Source organism: Ostrea edulis, chromosome 5, assembly GCF_947568905.1.
Source record: "Ostrea edulis chromosome 5, xbOstEdul1.1, whole genome shotgun sequence".
Classification (NCBI taxonomy): domain Eukaryota; kingdom Metazoa; phylum Mollusca; class Bivalvia; order Ostreida; family Ostreidae; genus Ostrea; species Ostrea edulis.
The window spans coordinates 2,013,378-2,026,534 of record NC_079168.1 but is presented as its reverse complement, the minus strand read 5'-3'; the positions used below and the strand labels follow the sequence as shown (position 1 = coordinate 2,026,534).

Genomic DNA, 13,157 nt, shown 5'->3' with positions numbered 1-13,157 from the left:
ATTATTTTGTTGCATTTAATTTACTTCCAAATATTGCGCAGAATTGTTGTTTTGTAAACACATATTGTTCACTAACATAGTTACGAAGAGTAGAGGCAAAATCATAGTCCCAGTCATCTGGTTACTGAGCAACTGCAACATGAGCAGCATTCTCATGCTTAAAAAGAAAAATCAGAATAGATATTCACTACTACAAAACACCAAATTAAGTCCACAGAATCGCTGGCCCTCTACTATTATGTCCAGAGTTTTGCTGTTCCTGGTCAGTATTTTGGGACGACAGATTCTCGTTAAGTGTTGAGATGTAGAGAAAGCTAGGATATTTCTGGCCGAGTTCCCACACTGTCACTAAGCTTCCTGTCTCCATCAAGTGCAGGTGATTATGTCGTGTGTGTGTGCTCACATCCTGCGTATCCGTTTGTCTGTTTCACAATGCAACATGTCTTAATGGCTCACCACCCAATCATAAGACCAACACCACACTGCTGTTTTTATTAAAGCTTACTTTATTTCTTGGATTAAACAGACAAAGGTATCTTTTTTTTCTCTCGGTGTAGATGGCTTAGAAATATGCATGTTCGGCCCCCAACATGTGCTTTTTGTTTGTAAACATTAAGTCCTTGGTTGAAGGGTTTACAATCTAAGTGTGTTATTAAGCATTTTAAATTTAATACTTCCTTGTAAATCTGTCTTATTACAGTACTGTGCAGAGACCTCTAGTGCTGTATATATATTGTGTATGTATATATATATTGATCTAATGTACTTTTCTGTTTGTTGCTATCAACACAGTAACAGTGGATGAGTTTGTAGTACTACATGACTTTGTGTGTCCCAGCTGGTACTAATTAGAAAGACAATGCTGTCACTTAGTACCGACTATCTAGTAGGAGAAATTTAGTTTTCAGATGTATTGGAATATGCAAACAAAAGTACCATTAAGAAAAGGTTTGGAATAAAGTTGTATGTCAATTTGTTGTGATGTTGCAGAGGAGGGATTATGTTTGAATTAATTCTGTTTGGAATCGGGGGACATTTCAGCGAAATACATGGAGAAAGAGGTTTTTCTCTAACATATGGACATTGATTTATGTGTATAGAATATATTGTATGAATTATCAATTTTTTCTACAATTTGAGCGTAAATTTTTAGCGCTTTTTAAAAAGTGATTTGAAGGAAATAGAGAGATTATGCAGAGAGAGAGAGAGAGAGAGAGAGCTTGAATTCTACAATGCCTTGCATATTGCTTCATGGAAATTTTTATTTCCCATTTTCAGATACAGTGGCCACTACATAAAACTGTATACAGAACCAGTAGCCACGGAGTTTGGAATTATATGTCAGCTGGACAATGGTCAAAAGTCAATGAGCACCATCACACGCAGACCAGTGGGTAAGTCCTCAGTTAATATACCGTCACACACAGACCAGTGGGCAAGTCCGTAATTAATATACCGTCACACACAGACCAGTGGGCAAGTCCTCAGTTAATATACCATCACACACAGACCAGTGGGCAAGTCCGTAATTAATATACCGTCACACACAGACCAGTGGGCAAGTCCGTAATTAATATACCGTCACACGCAGACCAGTGGGTAAGTCCTCAGTTAATATACCGTCACACACAGACCAGTGGGTAAGTCCTCAGTTAATATACCGTCACACGCAGACCAGTGGGTAAGTCCTCAGTTAATATACCGTCACACACAGACCAGTGGGCAAGTCCTCAGTTAATATACCGTCACACACAGACCAGTGGGCAAGTCCGTAATTAATATACCGTCACACACAGACCAGTGGGTAAGTCCTCAGTTAATATACCGTCACACACAGACCAGTGGGTAAGTCCTCAGTTAATATACCGTCACACACAGACCAGTGGGTAAGTCCTCAGTTAATATACCGTCACACGCAGACCAGTGGGTAAGTCCTCAGTTAATATACCGTCACACGCAGACCAGTGGGTAAGTCCTCAGTTGATATACAGTCACACGCAGACCAGTAGGTAAGTCCTCAGTTAATATACCGTCACACACAGACCAGTGGGTAAGTCTGTAATACTTCTCATTACCAGCTCGTTAGAGTTATTGCGCTTTGATGTCTCTTGTGCGTCATTGGTAAGAAAATGCACAAGTCTCGTGAGCAAGTGCGAGATTACTGGGACATAAACGAAACGTTCATAGCATCCATCCCCCCCCCCCCCCCCCTTTTAAGAGTTAAAATACATGTATTTTTAAATAAAATAACCATGATCAAACTGCATTTTTCAAATATTCTAACACTATTTTATTAAACATGTTACATGTTTTTAAACTCCACCACACCTATTTCAAGAATTTCAAACAACGATGTTCTCTGTCCTAAGCCTCCATCAATATTTTGTAATTTTCAAAATAGCTTCGATGCAGTTTTGAAACCCATTAGTAATGTTAATTAGTGTTATAAACATCTAAAAAAAGAAATACAGTTTGGAATATATATAACTTGGTCTAAGATATGGGAATTGAGTGGAAGGGGGGGGGGGGGGGGGTACGTGTACGATTACAAAGTCAAATATGAACCTGTCCTAATTGTATGATAAAAATAGAATGTCTTCATAGTCTGACAGAATAACTTTAAAAACATATCAATCCCATTAAGTACAAGTAAAGTTCTTGTGTTGGATGTGCATATAGGTTTTTCCCTTCACAGTTCTCCTTGCGATTGATGCTTCATATCGGTCAGATTTGACTAATTTAGTAGCTTCTCTTCCTCACATAGTTAAATACGTTCGTCTGTTTTCTTGTAAGAATAATCAATTCCTAAATTTGACTTTAGAATTTTATTCAGTGTTGTAGTTTGCAGTCGGTTATAATATGTATTCGATACCATAATTTATATTACGTATGCTTAAGTAATGTGTTTACATTATGTTGTCCCGGTAGCACGACTTTACGCACCTTTAATTTGAAGAGTTCCACTAATGGAAATGATAAGTATTAATATACAGTAACATGCAGACAAGTGGGTAAGTCCTCAGTTAATATACTGTCACACAGACCAGTGGGTAAGTCCGTAATTAATATACCGTCACACTCAGACCAGTGGGTAAGTCCGTAATTAATATACTGTCACACACAGACCAGTGGGTAAGTCCTCAGTTAATATACCGTCACACACAGACCAGTGGGTAAGTCCTCAGTTAATATACCGTCACACGCAGACCAGTGGGTAAGTCCTCAGTTAATATACCGTCACACGCAGACCAGTGGGCAAGTCCTCAGTTAATATACCGTCACACACAGACCAGTGGGTAAGTCCTCAGTTAATATACCGTCACACACAGACCAGTGGGTAAGTCCTCAGTTGATATACAGTCACATGCAGACCAGTGGGTAAGTCCGTAATTAATATACCGTCACACGCAGACCAGTGGGTAAGTCCTCAGTTAATATACCGTCACACGCAGACCAGTGGGCAAGTCCTTAGTTAATATACCGTCACACACAGACCAGTGGGCAAGTCCTTAGTTAATATACCGTCACACACAGACAAGTGGGTAAGCTTTTGACCTTTTGACTTTGATCTTTGAGTTTGGCCTACTTTTAAAAAAACCTTGGGCATTACCCCCTGAACTATTTGAAATAGGATTTTCATATTTGTATACAGATTCCTTATGGCAAGAAATTTCATTTTATGCCATGCTGTTTGACCCAAATTTCAGAACTTATTATGAGTGATACATCTTTTGTATTCCATGTATTTATTCCTTTTGACAAGACCTTTCATTTGGTAAAAAAAAATTGTCCTTGGAAATGGTAATCGACGTTTCGATGTTAGTGCATCTGCACTCTGGAACAGTCTCCCAGCGGAATTAAGACATGAACAAAACCTGGGCAGTTTTAAAAAGTGTCTGAAGACTCAACCTTTTAAAAAGGCAATTTATCGTTAACACATTAATTTGAATATGTAATTTTTATTAATTTGACTATACTATAGACTTTTAATTTGTAAAACTATAATTTTTATGGTTCGGTTTACTACTTTAGGATAAATTATTTAAATTATTTTTTAAATACTTATGTCCATTCAAATATCTTGATTTTATTTCAGTTGATTGTTGTATATTTTTATAATTATTTTAATATTAAAGCGCTTTAGAGTAATTTTAATTATATTTAGCACTACATAATAATAATAACTGTGACCTTGGATTTTGACCTGTTTTGAAGAAAAGTTAACCTAGGAAATATCCTCTGAACAGTTTAAGCTAGGGCTTTCATATTTTGTATAAAGAGTCCTTATGGCAAAACCATATATTTCATACCATGATTTTTTTTTTATCTTGTGACATTGTATCATGGTTATGTCCTGACCCTATGGGGATAGGTTGGGGCCATAGTATGGGGTCAAAATATTATTTAGGGAATAAAGATTGCAAAAAACTTTGTAAAATCACAATAGCTGAAAAGCAGCAGAACCAAGGTGACTCATGTGAGCGATGTGACATTTGTCACTGTCATGACCGTGTTCAGTTCGGACCCAGTGAGGATGGTCATGGAACATGGGCTCCTTACATTGAAGATGTAATGAAAAACAAAACTTAGATATTTACAATGGTGACAGTATCAGAATGAATTTTGTCAGAGAAATATTTAAATACGTCTCTGATTTTTATTTTATTGATCTCCATTGGGTACCCCATTTAAAGCTTGAAAGAGTTGTCCCCCGTAAAATATTTCCATTGGTTATAGTAAACATAACTCCAAGCTGGAGATTTTATCATTTCCACTGGTAAACTAAAATATGCACGATTTTATTTCTGAAAGCGCTCCTTAGCGTGGATGTTTACTTAGGGACCTATATATCAAATTAAAGTGGAGGAAATACTGAATGTATCTGACATTGTAACATGTATGCAACCTCTCCAAAAAAAGTGAAAAATTTGTTTGAAAACTACCTACTTTGAGCAGTTTATTAACATTATTAATTTTGCATCTGTAATAAAATGTTTGTAATCATTTTGTTCTGCAGATTCTCGGGAGTTCTTTTTGTATCAAGTAACAATTTCATGCACCTTTGTTGTTTAGAAAAACTGCCGATAAATAAAGCGCGACTTTTATTACCTTTGATAATTTCAGCGTATATCATGTGAACAACTGTGTTAGATTTATGAAATTATTAAATTGATTTATGTCAAAAGCTCTACATAGGCATTTACCAATTTGTTTTTGTTAGAATATGCATAAAATACCTATATGATTATCTTGTCATTTCTGATATATTCAATACTTTTTCTGTAAGGTTCATTGAAATGAAAAAAATATTGTATTTTCAAAGAATATGATGTAAGGTTGCCCAGAGTCTTGTTTTTCTCATCCTTTGTTGAAAGGTCACACTGATTCTATTAGTATCAAATATAGCGTTTTAAGAGAGAGGTTATACTCGTCCATTCTGTACACACTGTTACAAATACAACAGATTAGTCTTGTTAGTCAAGAGATTTCTTTCCCAAAAAACCATTAAATGCCTGGAACATTCAATCAAAGCCGTAGACATTCCGCCAGAAATGTTATCAAGCTCAAGTCATCCGAGTTATTGAACTTGGATGAGATGTGACAACTTGTTAGATATTTAAGAAATAAAGTATATCCAGTGAATATTATAAGTAATAACTTGCCCAGCAGAGCAATTGCAGTTCATAATGTCATGTTCACTGAAAACTATCTATTATTTGATTTTTCCTTACAGACCCCTGTGTATGTCCTTGACATTGAATATGCAGCATCTCATAATTTTGATTGATTGTATCTTGATTATTATAATCAACTCGTTCTCCTGAAGTCTGCTTATTTTGTATTGATTGATTGAATATTGTTTAACGTCCCTCTTGAGAATCTTTCACTCATATGGAAACGTCACCATTGCCGGTGAAGGGTTGCAAAATTTAGGCCTATGCTCGACGCTTACGGCCTTTGAGCAGGGAGGGATCTTTAATGTGCCACACCTGCTCAGTGCTGTGACACGGGGCCTCAGTTTTTGCAGTCTAGTCCGAAGGACTGCCCCATTTAGTTGGGGACCTATTCAAACCTGGATCCCCACAGTGTTGTAGTTTTGATGATAGAACACAACATATATATATCCATTCTGTAGGGTTGTGTGTATAGGAGCAGTACATTATTGTATCCATTCTGTAGGGTTGTGTGTATAGGAGCAGTACATTAATGTATCCATTCTGTAGGATTGTGTGTATAGGAGCAGTACATTAATGTATCCATTCTGTAAGGTTGTGTGTATAGGAGCAGTACATTAATGTATCCATTCTGTAGGGTTGTGTGTATAGGAGCAGTACATTCTGTAGGGTTGTGTGTATAGGAGCAGTACATGTTTATGTTAATAGCTGTGGCAGACAACCAGAGTTACAAATATTGGTCTATTTTTCATTTTTATGTTTTCTTTTAATTTGTTACATTAAATCTATTAGCTTTGCAAGAAATAATGAGCATTTATTTTATTTTATTTTTCCAAATAATAAAAAGTATTGATTTGCTTAATGTATTACTTTGCACAAACATGTGGGTTTGGGTAGAGTTATCTTTCTTGTAAGAATTAGCCATTTACAAATTTAGCATAGACAAGTTCTTGTTTTACACTTGGCATGGCTTATGCAGGTTGTGTACTGCAATGCAAGAAACTGCCATATCCCGTATTCATGGAAAGCATTTCATTATATAAATAAAAAATATTAAAAAGGAGAAAAGAAAGTAAATTTTTAAATTAAGGTCATAATGATGATCATCACTATTTAACTGCAATTTTTTTAAAAGTGAGAAATTTTAACACCTGTTGTTGACCGTACATTGAACATTGATTCACATTACAATTATAATGTTTTCTGTAAAACGTTCAATGTTTCTTGCGTATTTATGACATCATAATGAAAATTTACATCATTTTTGTCCCAGTTGAGTTCAGCCATTCATAGTCATCATAATTTTATTCACCCAGGTAATAAACAGAGCACAGGTGAAAATTCTGTGGCCATATACTGCAAATATCATATCTTGTTCTTGAATTGTGTTTGGCGAGCATTACTTTGTAGATTATAATAGTCTCTTTGCAGACTACTTTGACCCACATTAACCACATAATTTGGAAGAGCTGACCGTAGTGTAGGTGTGTTGATAACAGACTGAGGTATATGGTGCTAGGTGTAGGTCCGAATTACGTGTACAGATAACGGGGCGATTTCACATGCAGGGTTTCATCATCAGTGTTCATAGGGCCTCCGTGGCCGAGTGGTTAGAGCATTGCGTTCAAAATCACATGGTCTCTCACCTGTCGTCGGCGTGGGTTCGAATCTCACTCGTGCCGGTAATGCGAAAGTTTCCCAGTTTACTTGCGGAAGGTCAGTGGTTTCTTCCCAGGTACATTGTATCTGGGCTCTCTCTTCCACCAATAAAAACTGGGCGCCACCAGATAACTAAAAAATTGTTGAGTGTGGTGGAAAACAGCAAACAATCAATCAATCAGTGTTCATGGTTTCATAATATAATTATTAGCAATTTAATCCTATCAAAAAGTGCAGGTAGTGGGCATTTTGAGATTGTGATGATCATGGTCTATTAATAGTATCAGTTAGTGGGCATTTTGAGATTGTGATGATCATGGTCTATTAATAGTATCAGGGGAAGTCAAATGTAATGTAAACTTTTTTTTATACAAACTTGAAATTTCTTGTTTTAAAGAGAAAGGAGACTTAGTCATAATAGATACTTTCCTTATAACACTCACAAATGTAAAAATAGATAACAGCAAAATATTTCTTGCCCTTTCGAATGTTATTGTCTAGCCAGAGAGCAGAGTGTGATCTACAGATAATGGGTTCAAGTCTAGGAGAGGTTTTTAGCCAAGTTGCAACGAAGTTGAACTCGGCTATTGGTTTGGTGATGCGGGCGGGCGGTTGGGCGTCAACAATTGGTTTCCGGATGATAACTCGAAAAGTTTACAATCTGATCAAATGAAACTTTGATATATTGTTGGGTACCAGGTAAGGAAGACCCCTATTGATTTTGGAGAAAAATTGTCAAAGGTCAAGGTCACAGTGACCGAAAATAGAATGAAAATTTCAGAAAAATTTGGTTTCCGGATGATAACTCAGAAAGTTTAAATCTGAATCAAATGAAACTTTGATATATTGTTGGGTACCAGGTAAGGAAGACCCCTATTGATTTTGGAGAAAAAAGGTCATAGGTCAAGGTCACAGTGACCGAAAATAGATTTAAAATTCCCAACAAAAATTAGTTTCCGGAGAATAACTTGAAATTTTTTAATTTGAATCAAATGAAACTTTGTCATATTGTTGTATACCAGCAAAGCAAGGCCCCTATTGATTTTGGAGAAAAAAGGTCAAAGGTCAAGGTCACAGTGACCAAAAATAGATTGAAAACTTCAGACAAATATGGTTTCTGGACAGTAACTTGAAAAGTTTAAAACTGAAATTAGTTCTTCACAATTATAAATATGCCACATCATTCCTGACTTTACAATGTATCCCATACAACTCGGCTTATGCACCCCTGGGTGCATATATTGATTTTTAATTTTTTTTTTAAAGATGTACAGAGTCACTCAGGTAAACTATTGCAGTCAGATTTAACAGTGTCTATTGTGTGTTATCGCAATTCACCTTTGAATTAGAAAGCTTTACCCGATATAGTATTGCTTTGAGTGACGACACAATTGAATGAGACGATTGAACAGTTTGAATGACATGTTTGATGTAATACAACAAGAGTTTTCATTGGCTGTTTACAGCCCGCCCACTTTCTCAAGCAGATTCAGGTGATCAGATAAGATGGACGAACTAGAAAATTACTAGCTGGAGAACTGTAGCTCTCTGAAAAAATATTGTGACAGAGAGCTACAGATCCACCTTTTATAAAAACCTTCGATTTACGGGGCACAAAAAGCTCCGCACAGTTGAGGCCTGATATCGGTGTATTCTTGTGTTGCTGTCTCATAAATTCAATATAAAAAAAATCTTAACATATTTTCCTACTATATTTGTGTCCAAACATACCTTCAAATATTCATTAAATCCACACACGACCCGAAAACTCGCAGCTTCAAATGATTTCTTTTGTTGACGTAGCCATGTTAAGTAGCCGGTCAATTCGAACTCTGTTGCAATTGGTATCTTTTCATAAAATTGGTTGTAAGTTATGTATTCGATCTTCATTTATTATCAACACGAATAATTAATAGAAATTAAAAAATATGTAGTTTTTGTAAAGGTAAAATAAGCTCTTGATTAACGAAAATGCTACATAAGCCCATTATGGTCCTTAACACTTGTGTGGCAGAGATGGAGACCGGCCCAGACTAATGAAAGCCGCATTGCCATGAGTTTAGCTATTTGAATAATTATCATTTAATGGAACTGGGATGATATATTATTTAAAATATTTAGCTAAAATATTTGTGGGGTATTAGTTCACATCTAGATACTATTGTTCCAGTATGGAAATGAACCGGGATTCGAATTGACTGCAGCTACCTAACATGGCTACGTCAACGAATGAAATCATCAAAAGCTGTGAGTTTTTGGGTCCTATGGGGCTTTAATAAATATTTGAAGGTATGTTTGGACACAAGTATAGTAGGAAAATATGTTAGGAATTTTTTGATATCAAATTTATGAGACAACAACACAAGAATACAACGTTTTCTCTTTCTTCCTCTGAAGTTTGTTTCCATCTGGCCGTCATGTTTTCAAATGCTGACTACTCCCGTTTAAGGGAATTTGGGCAGACTTATACATATGGACCAATGAGAGTTTCTGTTGCATTTCGCATTTGTATTACAAACAGATTCAATTGTGTCGTCACACAGCGCAATGCTATATCGGACTAAGCGTTCTAATTCAAAGGTGAATTGCAATAACAATTTGATAACTACTGAACTAATTATTTTCAAATTTGGTATAAAGAGTTTTCAGGGTAATATAGGAACTTTAAATGTCACTGTCCTGACTTTTGCACTTTAGGAGGCTATAGGGGCAGGGCAATATTTGACTGGTATTGAAAAATCTCTCACTCACAGGATCTACACATCTAAAAGGAATACTTGATGCATAATTATGCAGAACAGGAATTCCTCTATCAGAATTGCAAATTTCATAACCCTTAGGGCAGGGGTTCATTCTCAGGGTGGAAGCAAAACAACTGATAAGTTTTCAATTTCAAAATATTGTTGAACATATCCTCCACTTTTTGTTCATTGCAGTTTTCTCCAATGTGCTGCTCATCCTTGATTTCCCCTCACTCTAAAATTGTACGTGAGGCAATACATTACTTCACTGGATAGACTGTCATCACAACACTATTAGTTTTTTGAATAAAAATTGATCCCACAAAACATTTGTATATACATGTATCTATTTATTTGGTGAATTAAACAATATTCAGAAAATTTTAGAGAATAAATGAATTTTACAATATGAGTTTCAGAATTACTGTGGCATTAACATAAAAAAAATAAAAATAGATGAAGTTATTGTGGTCAAATATAATAATATATCAATTTAAATCTTGATTTTCTGTCATTTTCCCTTATTTCCACCCAAAATACCCCATTTTCTACATTACCTTTGAGAGATTAATGGAAAAAAAAATCAAATCTCTGCCCTACTTCACGAAGATCACCGTTTCTTCACATACATCACTCATAAACTTTACGAGCAATATTTGAATAGAAACACGCAACTTGTCTAATGCACTCGGGTGTTGTGAAATTTTCATCTGGAGTGATTTTAATGCCCTGATGCATATAAGTCCATATTAATAGGTTTTAGTAAACAAATCTGTGAACCCATATATCTCATATATAGAAATCTGAGTATTGTAGTCACAGGACTAAAAATCTTTGCATTATTATATGATTACATTTTACAACACGCAGCCTTATCATCCTCTCAGCTCATGAGTTTGAGAGCATGATCCTAATGCGATGGTGTGTGAGGGACTGACTCACCTCGTTTAAGTGTTTGTGTTTATAAATATGCTCAGTTGGCAGAGGGTGCTCTGCTCTGCATTAGAATTGATATGAGACTGAATCGTAATTATGCCTTAAAAACCCTTTAAATGTGTCTTGAATTACATAACAGTATACATGTGTAATTTTCTGGATGGGAGTTTATGTTACATTTTAAATTGGGTGTTACTATACATTATGTCGTTCATTAAAGTTCTTGATTTTAAGCCAGGCTGCCCTAAAATTAACTTTGTCTCAGTTAAAAGATTGTCAGTCAAGGTGAAAAACAATGTGGTAAGTATTAATTGACATAACCACTCAAGTGTGACCATGTGAATTGGTCGCCCCGTGTTTTGATGACGATTAACGCATCCTTTTTGCCATATGCCCGATTTTCAAAATTGCTCAGCTAATCAAAACAATAGATGAATTGGGAAAGTAAATGCAAAAGATTTCAATCTATATGGCTCAAAATCCTACATCATGTGTGGGTGGAGGGGATGGGAAGGGGTGTCCTTCAGTATATGGATTCAATTCATCAGTTCAAATATGCAGTACTACCACCGGGGGGGGGGGGGGGGGGACCTGTCAGTGAATCACACTTTGTGTGTAAAAATGACGGACTTAACATTTAAATAATGGGAATAAGTACACAAAAGCATTTTATTGTACATTTGTTACCTGATAATGATGAATGTAACATTTAATGGAGATGAAGAAAGATAAGTGGTCGTCACTGCACTTTTTTGTACGATAACTTATGACTACGATCAATTGGAAACGGAAAATATCACTGAATATCGCCCTGTACAACTCCCTCATGTCAATTCATCAGAAAGATATGGGAATATAATATCAGTAAACATCACCCTGTACAACCCCCTTGTGTCAATTCATCAGAGATACAGATTTAGCCTGAGTACTTTGTGTGTGACAAGAGGAATCGGCAATTTTATAGAATTATTTCATTTCGCTAAAAGTGACCAATAATAAACAGATAATATAAATATTTGAATTTTGTTTCATTAAAGCTTTATGATCTGATGTTAGGCCAATTCAACTTAATTGATAGATTATCATCCCCGCCCGCCCCTCAAAAATTGGCCCACCCGGAATTATTTTATTTTGCGAAACTTGAGATTTCCGGAAAAATTTTCCATGTCCGACTCTGATATTAACACTTCTTGTTTACATTTCTGGTATAGCAACGTGAAAAGCCGCGTGAAGTAAATAGATCATATTGTTTTCTTGATTTCTTACAGGTGTAAATGAAAGGAAGGGATTAATGTTCTTCATATCTTGAAGAAGTTTGGTATTTTTCTGTGTTTGAAATTAAAGCTTCACCTGGAATTTGTCTGTGAAATAAGCATAGATTGATATCCATCTGGCATTAAATGATGCACTTCTGTTGACAAAAACTTGCTTGTCATTAATATTTTTCTCAGAAAATAAAAATTAAAAAATAAAGTCCTCCCACCCGCCCCATACTTTTTGGTGACCCTGGATGATAATCTACTAATTAAGGTGAATTGGCCTCAATGTATTATTTTTTTTCAGAATTACTTTAAAGCAGATTAATTAGTTTTTAAAGGTATTAACTTTCCCATATCATTAATTACATGCTTGAAAACATTTGCATGTAAAAGAAAACAATGAGAAGATTATTTGCAAAGTAAATACAGAGGGTACGCAAAAATTAGACATTGTTAGGTGTCTATAAATAGCCCCACACATGCCAGGGAAATCCCTACATAATGTATATAACTCAGACACAACTGTCTAAATTTAAGGCTGACAGAGCGTAAAACAACGGATTACTAAGAGGTATTTGATATTTTTAGTTCTCGTAAACTCATGGCACGGTACTGTTGTAAGACCATGCAATGATGATCTGAAAGTCTGAACTGGACATGTGACTGACACTTGAAATGACCGAGTGATGGCCAGATGAAATATAAATGTATGATGTGTCATCCAGCCTCATAAATACGTATGTGCAATGATTTAACAGCATTTTTACAAGGTGGAAAGAATTTGTCGAAATTCAGACCATACAACTTTAAGGAGGGGGGGGGGGGGGGGGTACTCTACAGCATCATAATGGTTGACTTTCTTTTAAACCAGGAATAAAAATATAAAT

The 13,157-nt window shown here is 35.7% G+C and overlaps 1 protein-coding gene across 1 annotated transcript in view; it reads left to right on the top strand.

Annotated features, from left to right (window-relative positions):
- Nucleotides 1-13,157, top strand: part of LOC125650380 (rho guanine nucleotide exchange factor 28-like) — a 115,675-nt gene that overhangs the window by 17,329 nt on the left and 85,189 nt on the right. Inside the window, exon 6 of the mRNA XM_056166988.1 lies at nucleotides 1,279-1,394. Coding sequence (XP_056022963.1) covers nucleotides 1,279-1,394 — 116 coding nt within the window. The remainder of the gene's footprint in view (nucleotides 1-1,278; nucleotides 1,395-13,157) is intronic.